Source organism: Stenella coeruleoalba, assembly GCF_951394435.1.
Source record: "Stenella coeruleoalba genome assembly, chromosome: 1".
NCBI lineage: Eukaryota > Metazoa > Chordata > Mammalia > Artiodactyla > Delphinidae > Stenella > Stenella coeruleoalba.
This window is the reverse complement of record NC_137169.1, coordinates 138,183,129-138,198,375: the sequence shown is the minus strand read 5'-3', so window position 1 is coordinate 138,198,375 and position 15,247 is coordinate 138,183,129. Positions and strand designations below refer to the sequence as shown.

Sequence of the window (15,247 nt, the reverse complement as noted above, 5' to 3'; positions counted from 1 at the left end):
CTGCTCTTGGTACACCCGTTCTATTTTTTCATTAGACAGTAAGCTCCCAGAGGACAAGTATCATGTTTTCTATTTATTTTAAGCCTTGTTTAGTAACTTGCTCAAGGTAGGTAATCCATACACTTTTCTTGAAGGCACGAAGGAAGAGATACAGAAACAAATGCAGGGTTTTGGTGCTAACCCTGTAGTTAACGTAATGTTACTATTGTCTTATCATGCTGAGTTGAGTTTTGAACTACTGGTTCTGCAGTTCTATAGTTCTCTAATTTTATGAAATAATATGCAGAACTACCACAACTTAGATATATATTTGGAACTTAACATACATATTCCCAACGGGGAAAAAAATGTTGATAGGATGAATAGAATCTAAAAATTAGTTCCAAAACTTACACCTCATAATGAAGCTCAGGGACTATATATTTGCAATTTAAAATAATGGAAGCCATGCTGCTGCAAAGCTGATAATGACACAGAGCAGAAACTATTCATTTATTAAAAATAAAACCATTATCTGCTATGTTCTGGGTTAGTGCTAGATCCTACTGTTACAATCTGCTTTTGTTTTTTCCTGATTTTTAAAATTAATGGTAAAATACACGTAACAAGCAGTACTTTCTCTAAAGTATAATATTATATTAAAAATGAGTGTTTTATGGGGCAAAAACAGTAGAGATAAGTTTTTCATTTTTTATTATTTTTTTCTTGAGAGACAGAGAACCCCAAATAACAGTGACTTCAACAAAATTAAGTTTTTCTCTCTCTGATAATAGGTGTTCACAGTTGGTCAATGTAGGGGTGGATGTTCACAGTGCCAGGGATCCACACTCTTCATCGTTTTGCTATGCTATCCTTAGAGACAAGACTTCTGCCTCATGGTCCAAAATGGCTGCTGGAGCATCAGCCATCTAGTTTGGTTTCCATTCAGCAGGAAGGTGGAATGGTTGAACAAGGATGTACACATTCACTTTAATGACATATTTTGGAAGTTATTCCTCCACCTTTGGTTACATTCTGTGGTTAGAACTTAGCCACATGGCTATACCTAGCTACACAGATTGCTGGAAATGTCCGTATTCAAAGTGGCCATTTGCCCAGCGAAAAGGGTCTTTTTATTTTACTGTGGAGGAAGAGAATATACAATGAGAGGGCATTTAGTGGTCTCTGTCACAATAGGCAAACATCAGAGGTAAATTTGAAAAATTCATTTTGATGGTATTGTTAAAAGATGAATTTTGAGGAAGTCTCTGCTATTTTTCACAGTACCCCATAGATTAATATTCCGTATTTGTGGTTTATTACAAACTATTTCTTTAAATGTAAATCTTGAAAGAAATTGGTCTGAAAAAATTCACAGGACAAAAATATGGCCTATGACATAAATAGTAAAAATAGAAATGATGTCATGTTCCTGCTTAGCTAATGTAGAAGAATTTCATCAGGTAATGCACTGTTGATGAGTTAATAGCTTTGTCTAACTCTCCTGAATATATAATGTGCCTGAACTCCTGGTACACTGTGAAAGCTTCAGATGGGGCTTTTTACAAGTTCCTCATTTTATTTTATGCAGTAAGAATTCGCGGTGCAGGATTTGGATTTCTTTTTGGTAACATGTTGTGTGATGGTTAAAAAGGATGGTAATACATCCATTTTGCTGTAGTGTAGTAATCAACTGGGCATGTTGGCCATGCTATAGTGTTGGATATAAATACTTAAGGGTTACTACTCACATTTGATAAAGAAAGGGAACAGTCACCTCAAGTTTTCTGTTTTCTAACTTTTATGACCATTTTATATTTGTATTGTATCTATATGTGGAATTAATCGAAAACATATATATATAAAGTGTTATATATATATAAAGTTTTTGATTAGTTCCAAATATATATACATATAAAGTGTTATACTCAGTAACACACAGAAGCACATATACCCTGATGTAGAGTTTCTTATGAATCAGTTGTTTTTGTAAGGGAATACTATAGGCATATACACTCACGCATTTGGAGGGATAAGCATTTTACTTTCTGTTTGTATACAGTAGGTTTTAGTAATAACTTTGAACCTATTAACACGTTTTCAGATATATATAAATCAAGTATTTAGTATAAAAGTGTGCTATTATTTTTAGTAATATTTATTCAACACGCCTTCTTTCTTCTTCCAGAACTGGGGCTTAAGTCTAGTAAGCGGATCAGTGATCTTGGAGTCAGAAGATGTAGGTTCTGACCTTGGCTCTGCTGTGGACTTGAGCGACCTTTACACTCTGCCCAACGGCAGCCCCTCTGTACAAGGGGCTCATCCTATCGGAGGTTTTCAGCAGGGGACCTAGGACACTGGTCAATAAGGGATGACTTTCCCTTCTCATTTATTTTTCTTTTCCTCCTGTCTCCTTGCCTGACTCCCTGCTTAGTCAAGTCTGATATTTTCTGGGAGAGTTCTAATGATATCAGTGACGGCCCTTTATGCTCCATAAAGAGTTCACATGAGTGGGTGGCTTCAAATCAATTGCAGAATTAGAAGGAAAATGACAGAGACTCTGTAGTTCTTACCAACCATGAAGGCATTGATGAAAAATGTGAGGTTAGCTATAAGCCTACTGAGAGAATCTTAACTGGATAATGCTTTGAGTTCAATTAAAATCACTGTTTCAACCATTCTCTAAGACTAGGATTAGACCCTATATTTTATTTTAAAAAATGAAAGAATAAACAATTTTGTTTTTCCCATTTGTAAACATTGAAATCCATTTAGTCTTTGATCCAAGGTGTTCCCTAGTACTAAAAATTTTAAGTAAGGTCAGAAAATCCATTTGCAGGAAATTATATGTAAAACATCAGTTTTAGTTTCCAAAGGGTTACGTTAGGTTTGGGGTAAGCTCATTTGCTATTCTACCTTTTGATTAAAATGAAAATTGACTTTCATTTTATAAATCCTACAGATCCTTATTTTTATTTAAACTATTACCCCCAAAGACAACAACAACAAATGCCACTTTCCTAGGCTACTAAGAACCAGAGGAGAAGCATCCTGGGTGCGTTTCCAGATGTCTGTTAGACCGTTGAATTTTCATCCATATTTAACAAATGCCATTATTCAGTTTCATGAGGTTACTGTGTCACAATGTCTGTGTTAGAACTTTATTTTCAGAGGTTCCTTTAAATGGGCAGAAATCACGGCATGTTGGATTGATTTAGTCTCTTTCATCCATCCACTGGGTTAGTTCGTGGCTCAAAACTCTTTCTGAGATGTAGGACACTTAAAATTTAGGATTTCTCAGCACTGCAGCAGAATCTTAAGCCAGAAAAGTCCCCTTCTCTTCAGCCCTCCTTCCCCTGGCTGGCTTTCTGTTAAAAGTGGGTTCTTCTACTGTGTCCCTAGGTAGCAGTCTCAGCTCTGCCTGTGTGGGATCCCTTACCAGATGGCCCTCTTAATAAATGCCTTGCTTTTCCCCACCCTCACTTTCTTGATCCAAATGTGAAATGCCAGCAAATAAATAAGAACATTGTACTCTGATGAGTTCTCTTGAGACGGAGGAAAGCCCTGGGGAGGGGAAGCTAGAGACTGCTTTTCTTTTTGCTGGACAGCTCCTAATTACTGGCCAGTAGGTAGAAGACACCGTTTAGACAATAGAGAATTTAAAGGTAAAGAAAGAGAGAGAGAGAGAACAAAGTCTCCATCTTATTCCAAATGCCTTTGCTAACAGGAAAGTACACTGGGATCGTTGGGGTCCGTTTGAAATATTCTGCGTGATCTTTGCACGGGGACCACAGACTTTGGACTCGGGGTAGGTGATGGCTGTGTGCGGATTTCACCGCCAGACTCAGAGCGCCACAGAAATGGGTGGGTAATGAGAGCAGAGCAGCCAGTTCTTTAATTGAATTAAAAGCTGGGTGACATCAATGCAGACACCTGTCCAATTACAGACAGGCCAAGGTGTTTACCGTTGCTGTACAAGCGGTTCGAAGATGACAGAAATCTTTCCGCCCACAGATTAACATAATGAAGGAGAACAGATTACAGTGGATGCCAGCCAAACACCTAGGTTGGCAGCTGAGGGTGGGGTGGAGGAGGGGGGAGGAGTGTGCTCAAGGATGTAAATAGACGCAGAGTCACTTTTTCTTCTCCAAAACGTGTTGGGCTTTGAAAAGGATGCCATTTTGTCTTGTGTCCCAGGCTCGGTTTCCAGGCCGAGCATTTATACTTGTCTGCATTGAGTCAGAGTTAATCATAAAAATCTCAGTGTCAAAGCCGACTCCTCTGTTGTGTCCCTGCATCTCAGCATACAGTTTCATTAGAGGCACAAAAGCTTGCACAGCTGGTGTCAGCTCCACAATGATTTTCTCTTAGGTAGTCAGGCCACCTCCAATTATTAATATTTCTCTTGCGCTCCTTTGAAACTCGAGGTTAGAGCACGGGAAACCAAGTGTTGGAAATAATCATCTATCAGTCAAAAGAAACGGTGTCTGTTCCTTTGCTAGCTCCCTGGAAAGGGTAGGACGGGAGTGAGCATCTCTTATCGTGAGGCAGACAGCTGAGTGAGCTAAGAGGATGAAAGGTCTTTATGTTTTGGGCAAACATCAAGGGTCCACCTTTGGTAAACCATCGTAATAACTGCTGGAAAATAGGACAAGTAAAGAAGCAAAAGGTCATACCCTCTGCATTCAAGGAGCTCCCAAAATCGTTGCGAGGGGCGCGATTCTCGAGGAGAAGGCTCTTCCCCTCTGCTAGGCAGAAATTCTCAGAGCACACAGTTTGGAACCTAACGCACTAGGGCTCTTCGATTTCCTCCTGTGATGTGCTGCCACCCCTTAAATCACGTTCCTGCCCCTGCTCTTTCGGCTTGGGCTTTCTGCACCCGCCGAGGTCCACAGGACTGCAATTCAAAGGGACTATACTCACTTTACTTCAAACTCCCTTGGTGTGGCCCATCAGGATTTCTCAATGTTAAGCATTAATGCAAAATGCATTATCGCTTAGCAGTGAGAGTTCTGGTCGGGCTGGTGCCAATGATTTTAATCCGGATACCCACACTCCTGTGTTTCATGGGATCCTAACACTTTTAAGACATCAATAATGCTTCCTTTATGCTTATGGAATGTGTTTTCAGCTCACCCTCTTCCATTATCAAAAGAGACTGGCAGGTTTCCTGACATGGTTGGGACCATTTTCTGATTTCACAGAGTTTTGCGGCTGAAAGGGAATTGGAGAGGTCATCTGGCCTGCCTCGAGGTAGGAACAGTCTCAAATTCAAAGGGTAAAAAGACTCCTCTGTGATGTCTGCCAGAGAAAAGGGGCTCATATCCAAACCAATCTTAAAAGTTTTCACTTCTTTATTTTAAACATCCTAAGGATCATCAAGGAGACGACCCCATTTTACCTTATTGGGTTTTCTGTGGACACAGGATACAGTGTATGTGCCATATTTTTCTCTCTGGGATTCCTCTATAAATATGTCACTCTACGTTTTTCAGTATTCTTTTAAGTAGAATACTGAAATATACTTTCAATGATTATCCCTTTTTTCTCTTTGCCTTTAATCAAATATAGATCCCCTATCATCTTGGACTGGAAGCCATGGATCTTATAAATGCCCTTGTCCACTTGACATGTATGCAAGCATTTTGCTTTATGTATTTAATGTGTGTATTATCGTTATCATCAGGGTCCTTCTAGCTCTAATATTTTCTTCGATTAGAAACCTTGTAAAGATCAGCTGTGGTCTATAGCACCTTTCCCAGAAGCATATAGAAGGAAAGTTGATAAATAACTGTTTGGTACTGATATGCTGTCATAGGAGTACCACTTTTTCTTCTGGAGAGTATATAATCTAAGTCTGACTCTGACACTTAAAGGAAGACCATTTGGCCAATCACTCAATGGTCTCTAGGGATCTATCCAAGAAAGAAAGGCTACCTTGCCTAGTCTTGGGGAGAATATGTTTATTTTTTGGTGATAGCAGAACTTTTTATAAGCATTAACTTTAATCCATCCTGGTAAACGCTCCATACTGAGAAGCAAAAGAGAGAAACCGCATGTCTCAGGCAATAGGATGACTTGATCGTTATGCTGATTTAGTGAGGACCACCTGGTTGACCAGCCCCTTCTACCCCAACCTCAGTGTAACCTGACAAGAGGAGAGAAAATGCTCAATCATTACACTGCTCTTCTTACTGAAGTTGATGATACTAACCCGTATTTAGGGGAAATTATTCCGATGGTTTGACAAACTTTGTCTCTGAGACACAACATTATAAGCAAGATCCCCACTGCACATAGGAAAGAAAGGCCACCTCAGACTCAGAAAGTACGGCACGTTGTTTGAAAATGTGACTTACAAACCACCCCAAACTTTCTACCTGCGATTCGAAGTTGGCAAGAGCCCAAACATCAGCTTTTTCTTCTCCTCCTTTTCTGTTTTCTATTTTGCAGCTCTCAGTTCTCAGTGTTTATTATTATTGTTTCACCTGCCTGGAGATAGGAAATGTGAGCACTTTGATAAATGGCCTGAAAGATGATCCGGTTTCTCTCCAGCATCTTTCTTTCAGAATATTGGGATTTTTCTATGAAATACAATTTGGTAAACTTCTCTACCAAAGCACAAACTGAAGAATGCAAGTTTGCTGAGAGGAATAGTGCCTGTTTCTTAAGGTCCTTAAGGTTAAAGGGGGGAAGAAATTAGCAAAGGAGTTTCATGAGAAACCTATACACACAAAGTGCCTCATTTAATGAAGGCAAGAAAGGTTAAACACCAAAGACCGTTTAGTGAACGTGAACTCAGTATCTGGGTTGACATGATCCTTCTTAAAGTCTCCACTAATAACCTTCTTGTTAAGTTGGTATAATAGTCACAATTCCAACATTGCGCTTCAGCTATGATTTGGAAAGAAAGAATGTCTCAGGGAAGGTATTTTGTAACACAGTGGAACTGCTTTTTATGTTTCCCAATGATAATTATCTGGATGTATGACGCACCTTCATGCTAAAGATTGCAGAGCATCAAACTGTATACAGCCACTGTACCTTTTGTGACACAATATATCTGTGCCCCAGCTAGGTCAGGGCCACCTACGAGAGGCAATGCCACCTAGGTTTTTTGGTGATGAACAAAGGAAACATTTCATGTCCCAACATATTTTCCTTGCTCACTGTAGGATTAAAAATTTTATTTTCTGGGGGCCGATTCATTACTTGTTAATATGGCATTATACTAATTCAGACATGCAACTCATCTTATTTAGACTTGCAGTATTGACAGATTTGAACTTGGCGATAGGAAAGACGTGACAAATGCCAAAGATTTTCAGAGGATAAAATGGCTGGGATATATCTCACAAGGACACGTTAGTTTTGAACCCGGAATTTAGGGATCATGACGGAGGTATTAAGAAATGGGAAAAATGGTAGTGTGTATATGTTAATCCCAGTCTCCTAATTTATCCCTCCCTCCGCTTCACCTCTGGTAGCCATAAGTTTGTTTTCTACATCTGTGACTCTATTTCTGTTTTGTAAATAAGTTCATTTGTACCATTTTCTAGATCCCACGTATAAGTGATACCATGTGATATTACTCTTTTTCCGTCTGAGTGACTTCACTTAATATGATAATCTCTAGGTCCATCCACGATTAACATATACACACTACTATGTATAAAATAGATAACTAGTAAGGACCTACTGTATAACAAAGGGAACTCTACTCAATATTCTGTAATAACCTATATGGGAAAAGAATCTAAAACAGAATAGATATGTGTATATGGATAACTGCTTCACTTTGCTGTGTACCTGAAACTAACACAACATTATATATCAACTCTACTCCAATAAAAATTAAAAAAAAAAAGAAATAGGAAGAGGGAAGTTTGCAAAATAGTTTTGACTGTTGGGTCTGGATTGGGTCAGGTTGAGAGTGAAATGCTAGCTGAACATCCACGTGGGATACACGGCCTGCAGGTAGAAATGCAGAACCAGAGCTTGGAGGAGAGATGTGAAGTCTGCAGATATAAATGAGAGATGAGGCTTGATGAACTAATGAAGGCAAATGTTTAGAAGAAGTGAACTAACAAAGGCAAGTGTTCAGAAGAAGAAAGAAGCCTGAGGACCCGACCTTGTTAAAAAAAAAAAAAAATTTAAGGGACTGTGAAAGGAAGATGAGTTGGTCAAGAAAAGCAAGGAGCCCTCAGTAATTTAGGAGGACTCCTTGGGAAAATTCTGTGGTCTCGACGGCAGCTGAACAAGGCAAAATCCAGTAAGCAGAGGAGAATAAGGACCGTGGAAGGGTTACTTGGTCTGGTGTGTAAGGGATCACTAGCGATCTTGACAAGATAAAAATCAATATTTAATAGTACAGTGCAGGCAGAAACTGAGTTGGAATGGTAGCATAGCTTGGGCTACCAAGGCTCTATGCTAGAGTTCTCCCCTTACACAGCTCTGCGTTGAGCATGTTATAGTCCCAAACTCATTTAATCTTGATAGTAACACTTCGAGGTGAATACTGTGATATCCCCATCTCATATCCCCATGATACTATATTATCCCTGTGAGGCCTCTTCTTCGAGATAGATACGATCATTATCTGTTTACAGATGAGGAAACTAAGCCACAGAGGTCTGAGCAACTTGCCCAGACCCATACTACAAATCAGTAGTAGAATTGGCATCTGGACCCGAGCAATCTGGCGCGAGCATCTTTGCTCTTAACCACGACATCACTACATGATGAAGATGCATGTGTGATGCCGTAAGCTTTCCTTTAAGACTTTTAGTGGAAGGAGAAATAACCTCTTTTTAAAAAGTGAGCTCAGAATGTGGGTCATGATCTGGGAGATTCAAGAGGAAATGACAGTCACAGTGGCAGGAGTGAGGGAAAGCAGAAGGTGACAACATGAAGGCGTTTTGAAATTAGAGCTGCATTTGGCATGAGATGGTCCAACGTGTATGTGTGTTAGTTCATTGGCTTGCTGTCTTCTTTGGCCGCGGGCTAAGATGCTCGTGCCAAGTGCAGCCGAGAGGGTTGGGTAGCCCAGGGGGATGCTTGGGGGAGCTGCTAGAATAGAGACTTGCAGGCAACACTGGGAACTGAGGGCAAGTGAGAAGGGCCAAAGCAAACAAGGGCTGTGGTCTTTGCTTCATCCTGATCTTTGCTCTTTTAATATTTTATCCTTTCTCCTGGGGAAAGGCAATAGGCAAACATGTATTTTAAAATTTGTTGTTGAATGATGCAAGCTGTCATCAATGCCAGTTCATTAAAACAATCAAGGTTTACTCGATAAAGGGATACTACGAGTAAGACCATCTTTTTATAAGAACGATGACAGTCTATGTGATTAGGGATTAAAACAGCTCTAAAACCTGCAACAGAAAACAATGGTGAGCAAATACACAAATTATATTTTTGATACTTCTTTAATTCATGGGATTAACTAAATAAAGAGCCTCTGCCTTGATTATAAACACCAGTAAACAAAATGTGTTTTAGTTTCTGCAGGAACCTTAAATTGCGGAACAAATCTTACATATCCACCACCAAGTCAGGTTAATTCAACACTTCCGTGGGCAGTGCTTCTGTTTAAGACAGGTGTCTTAATTAAACAAACTAATAATTTTGCAAGAAGTACAAAAGCATAATTATTTAATTGGCTAATTGTTCAACTATGTTGATTTGCATATTTGTTAGCTGCAACGTGAATAAATAGTTTGTATACCTGTACCCTACCGTTAAAATAATGACGTAACTCTTGGGAGTAGCGTCTCCTAATGTGTGTTAATAGATGTCGCATAAGAAGGACTCTCTAGTTAAATAAGGTTGAAAAATGTGAGGTAAAAGAAAATGAGATAGTTTTGTTTCTGCAGGAGGTCTAGTATCCTGAAATGGGATGATGGCCGTCTTCACTATCAGGTACACTGGGCTCTGCTTTACGAACGACATGTGGAATCCCCCATTTCTACCGGGGAAACATCTCAGGGGCATTAGCGTCTGAGAAGCACATTTGGGAAAATGCTATTTAGAGCTGTCTTAACAATAAGCAGGTCTCTCTCTCTCTTTTTTTTTAATTTTTATTGGAGTATAGCTGCTTTACAACGTTGTGTTAGTTTCTACTGTGCAGTAAAGTGAATCAGCCATACGTATTCATATATCCCCTCCTTTTTTGGATTTCCTTCCCACTTAGGTCACCACAGAGCACTGAGTAAAGTTCTGTGCTATACAGTAGGTTCTCATTAGTTATCTATTTTATACATAGTATCAATAGTGTATATCTGTCCATCCCAATTCCTCCCACCCTCCACCTTTCCCCCTTGCTATCCATATGTTTGTTCTCTACGTCTGTGTCTCTATTTCTGCTTTGTAAATAAGATCGTCTATACCAGTTTTTTCAGATTCCACATATATGTGTTAATAGACGATATCTGTTTCTTTCTAAATTGTTTCTTGCTAGTCACACCATTCTGCAATCAGCACACAGGCAGGAAAATGAAGTAAAGGAGCATATGTTTTTGTTTTCTACATCTCTGTGTCTCTACCTCCCTTTCTCTCTCTCTCTCTCACACACACACACACACACACACACACACACAAAATACTCTGTATAGCTTCTTCTGGTAAACATGCAAACCTCTTTTTGTCCCCTTTATTACAGGCATATTGACAGGCTTGCTACCCTTCAAAAACTATGCAGTAACCCTAGCTGCGTGCACTTTGGCTGGCTGTACCGAGAGCTCGCACGCACTGAACGTCTCTACTCCACAAGAAGGTAAAGTAATTTCAAAGGTCTTGACTTCCACATTTCAGTCATGAATAATAAAATAGGAGAAGAGCTAAATGCTGCAAGGCCATTTGCTACAAAACCCCAACCTAATTTGATGACAAAGTGCATTGCCAGGCCATAATTGCTCCATTTTTTGGGGGGGAGCGAAAATGAATCAAACTCCATACCCTTTAATGACATGCATCTTTAATAGCTGTAATGCAGATTAATGGGCTTTTTAATTGCTGTTACATTGTTCATGCAAGAGCCTTGTCATTAATATGAAGCATCTGAAAGATTAATGAAAGCTTCCTCATTTTACTATGGCTCAGAAGTAAATCTAGAGACAGTCTGACTAAAAAGAATTGATTGTATGGCACAGTATGAAATTGAGAATCCAACGGTTGATTTCCATGGTCTCTTTTAACTGCTAAACCCCAGCGTGAGCAACAATTATTTCAGTGTGATGGAACCTCCAAAGGCCGATCGAGGCATTATTAATCACGACCTGCTTCCTTCCGCCTCAAGTCACACTTTTGTTGTACCTGGAACTTACAAACTGTTGGCATAAATTAATGTTTCAGAAAGCATACATTTAGGAAGGCAGCGGGAAAGAGAAAATATTTTAGCACTCTAAAGCGAAAGCTTTGCTCGAGCGTCAGAATGCATCTCTTCAAGAAATAACAGCTCTCAAAACATTTAAAGCGTTGTTACTTCGTATTTCTCCCTCCTGGATGAGAGGGATTAACATATTTCTCTTACTGTCTAGTTGTAAAGTGATTCAGGAGACTTAAAACCTTGATCTTTAGGGAAAAAGAGTCTGCCAGTCTCTTTCTTTTTCACTATCCCTCCACCCGCCCTTACCCACTTCCTCTTCTTCCCCCTTCCTTCTTTTAAATCCTTAAAGCAAGTACCACTCGCACAGAAAATGTGTAAAGAAAGACAATGGAGGCACTCCCCTGGCAGTTCAGTGGTTAACACTCCGCGCTCCCAGCGCAGGGGGCACAGGTTCTATCCCTGATCAGGGAACTAAGGTCCCACATGCCACACCAGGTGGCCAAAAAAAAAAAAAAAAAAAAAAAAAAGACAATGGGGCTCATCTGATGAAACATGGACAGAAAACAAGAGTTTGTAAACTCCTTCTTGTGACAATTTGTTCTTCATGCCTTGCACCTGACCTCACCAGACCACCCTCACCTGGGCTACAGCATTGGTGACCCATCTTCCGTGTTTTCTCAATGTTCTCGCTATCTTTCTTATTGTGTCTTTGCTTCTGCTGAGGCATATATCATTATTCCCTTTTCCAGTTACTTCCACCAACTTCCATATGGCACAGATTGTCCTATATCTCACTCTTTTCTCCCTTCTGTCCATGTCTTGCCTGGTACCCTTCAAACCTACTTCACAGTTCAACCCCAGAGGGATTCCTGCTGATTCAGTTCACCATTTTCTTTCCATTATTTCAGGATTTCCCAATTTCTAGTTTTTTCTTAAATTTATTACTAATTTACTGAACGATAGGTATGTTTAGGATCAATTTCTAAAAGGTTTTTTAGTTCCTGTGACTCCAGTTCATTGACCATTACAGAAAATGAACAGGCCCCCTTTACTAAAAAAAACCTCACATACGTTGTAATTTTCATACGTAATTAATTCTGTATCTTCTGGCTATTTCTATGGTTACATATACGTCTTTTTATATCGATTATGAACCGCTCTCCCTAGCATTGCCTATCTTAGATCAAAAGCTCCTCAAGGGTAGGGATTCTGTCTAATTTGCTTTAAAAGGCACAGCCCAAGTAGGGATTATGGGTTAATAATACTTGCGATGAAGTAACAGAAGCATCAGTAAGCGAACCAGTGTAAATACTCCCCGTCCATCATTGAGGCAAATTCTCATAAATTCAGGACAGGTATTTAGTACTGTTCCTAAAGCAATTACTGACAAGCTGCCCATGAATCAGGAACATTTCCATGCATGGGATTTCTGGCTTATTCCATGATTTATGGGTTTGGGTGTGAAAAGTTTGAATTAGAAAAGTAAACTAAAATTAGACTGTATATATCTTTTTAATTTTTCCCACAGCACCACAAGAGGTTCAGCCACCAGTAGCCAAATCCCTTCCCAATTCTTTGTTACTCTCCTGGAATCCACCCAAGAAGGCAAATGGTATTATAACTCAGTACTCCTTATATATGGATGGGATACTAATCTATTCAGGCAATGGAGAGAACTACACAGTCACAGGTAAGACTTCTATAGGTATCAGTAAATAGTTATAGTCTATATTAAAGACTATATATTAGTATAAATTATATATACTTATAAATTAATATATATATTTCAGTATATATATTATATATTTTTATATATATATATATATATATATATATAAAATAGTTATCTGAGAATGCAGTTTCGAAAGTTGGGTTACTTAGTTTTGTCTCCTGTTAAATCATTAGAATTCCATGACTTTTGTGGTTACATTACACTTACAGTGAAGTCAAAGCTGGAAAAATGGAAAAGGGCTCACGCTGGCTCCCTTCCCCCTCCCCCAAGGCTGTCTTACTGCATGTTCTCTACCATTGTCCCACCACTCCTTACCTGAATCCTTCTACTAATATACCTTTGCCCAGATGCAGAGGGGGGTTTGGAAATGTATAATATCAACACAGACAGCTCAGCATATGACTCCTCTGCCTCTAACTGATCACAAGATTGAAGCTGGGACCCAGTGTGCTCCCCAGCCGTGCTCGCAGTACAGTGATGTCATTTCAATTCAGTTGATGTCATGTCAATCCAATTGAGGCGATGATGTCATTTCAAACAAATGCCACTGGCACATGAATTAACCACTTTAAAATCCTCATGAATGTGGAATAAGCTTAAGACTCAGAAGTGTCACTCAGTGTGGTTTGAATTGGAGACCATTTGGGAAGAAACATAGTATATCTGCCTAGATCATATTATAAAGAGTCATGACACTTAAGAAAAGTGAATTGTTGGAAACCTTGTGAAACACGAGGCCTGTATTATGTACGTTGTCTGGTGCCTGAATGGTGTTTACATTTGTATGGTAATAGTGGTTATATATTTTATGATATTTTAGATATTATATGTGACTAGTAGGTGAGACATCATTAATCAAATATTGATTGATGAAAAACTGAGGCCTTAGAGAGTTTAAATTCTTCATGAAAGGTCATAACAGGTTAGCGTCAGAGACAGGATTAATTGTTTAGGTATTCACTCCTTCACATTAATGCCAGGTACTAAGGTTGTAACAGAGAACCAGCCAGACACCACCTCCCCTCAGCCCCTTGATGCTCATGATTTCATGGCAACACATAAAGATGCAGGAATGAGGCATATTGGCACAGGGCTATGGCATTCATCTAATTGAGTTCTCTGAATTTATATTTTTTGTATCCTCTCTAGTCTGAGAGGCCTCAAAGCACAAGAACTATTACTTCTGTATTTCATTCATCATGGTTGGATAGAATTCTGTAATACTTATTCAGTGAGGTAGGTGTTATCATTACCCCCATTTTACAAATGAGGAAATTGAGGCACAGAAAGGTTAAGCAACTTCCTTCAGGCCACACAGCCTGTGAGAGGTAGACTTTGATACCATCTCAAGTATTCTGACTAATGATGAGTATGCGGTCTTAAAACAAGTTTTTTAACTTCTGAGACTTAGTTTCTGAAACAGTAAAATAGAATTAACTGCAATTTTCAGGATTTTGAAGGGAACTAGAACTAGAAAAACACCTAGCATGTTCTTAGTAAACTTAGTAGAGAGAACTAAACTAAAAAATAAATACTAAAAATAAAAATAGATTACCCCTTGGGCTTCCCTGGTGGCGCAGTGGTTGACAGTCCGCCTGCCGACACAGGGGACGCGGCTTCGTGCCCCGGTCCGGGAAGATCCCACATGCCGCAGAGCAGCTGGGCCCGTGAGCCATGGCCACTGAGCCTGCGCGTCCGGAGCCTGTGCTCCGCAACGGGAGAGGCCACAGCAGTGAGAGGCCCGCGTACCACCCCTCTCGCCCAAAAAAAAAGTGTGGACCTTGAAGATTTCCAAAATGTGCAGAATGCCCCATGAGGTGACACTCCAAAGCCAGAAAAAGAACAGGGTGGGGAGGAGAGGAGGCTAGAATTCACACTGATTTCTCATGCCACCTAAAAAATGAAACTAATTCTGTATTCCATTGACTCAAATCCTTCACAGACCCATGTGACTATAGTATCTGCACTGAAAGATCATGGCAAATGTTAGCATAGTATAAGAGATGCCCCAAATATAATATAAAGAAAGTGGAATATTTTTATAGAGTCCTTAACCATCTTCTCTAACTACAGTGATAATGGTTTCTTCGGTGGTGTTCATCCTTCAGGTAGATTTTTAAAGATTATTTCTCTGATAAGACTCATAACATTTTTTTCCTATGTCCTCCTTGGCATCTCAAAGGCAACTATACTTCTTGTTGCTTTTATCT

The 15,247-nt window shown here is 39.5% G+C and overlaps 1 protein-coding gene across 1 annotated transcript in view; it reads left to right on the top strand.

Moving 5' to 3' along the window:
- Nucleotides 1-15,247, top strand: part of USH2A (usherin) — a 785,755-nt gene that overhangs the window by 321,396 nt on the left and 449,112 nt on the right. The window contains exons 30-31 of the mRNA XM_079900731.1: nt 10,640-10,753; nt 12,834-12,995. Coding sequence (XP_079756857.1) covers nt 10,640-10,753; nt 12,834-12,995 — 276 coding nt within the window. The remainder of the gene's footprint in view (nt 1-10,639; nt 10,754-12,833; nt 12,996-15,247) is intronic.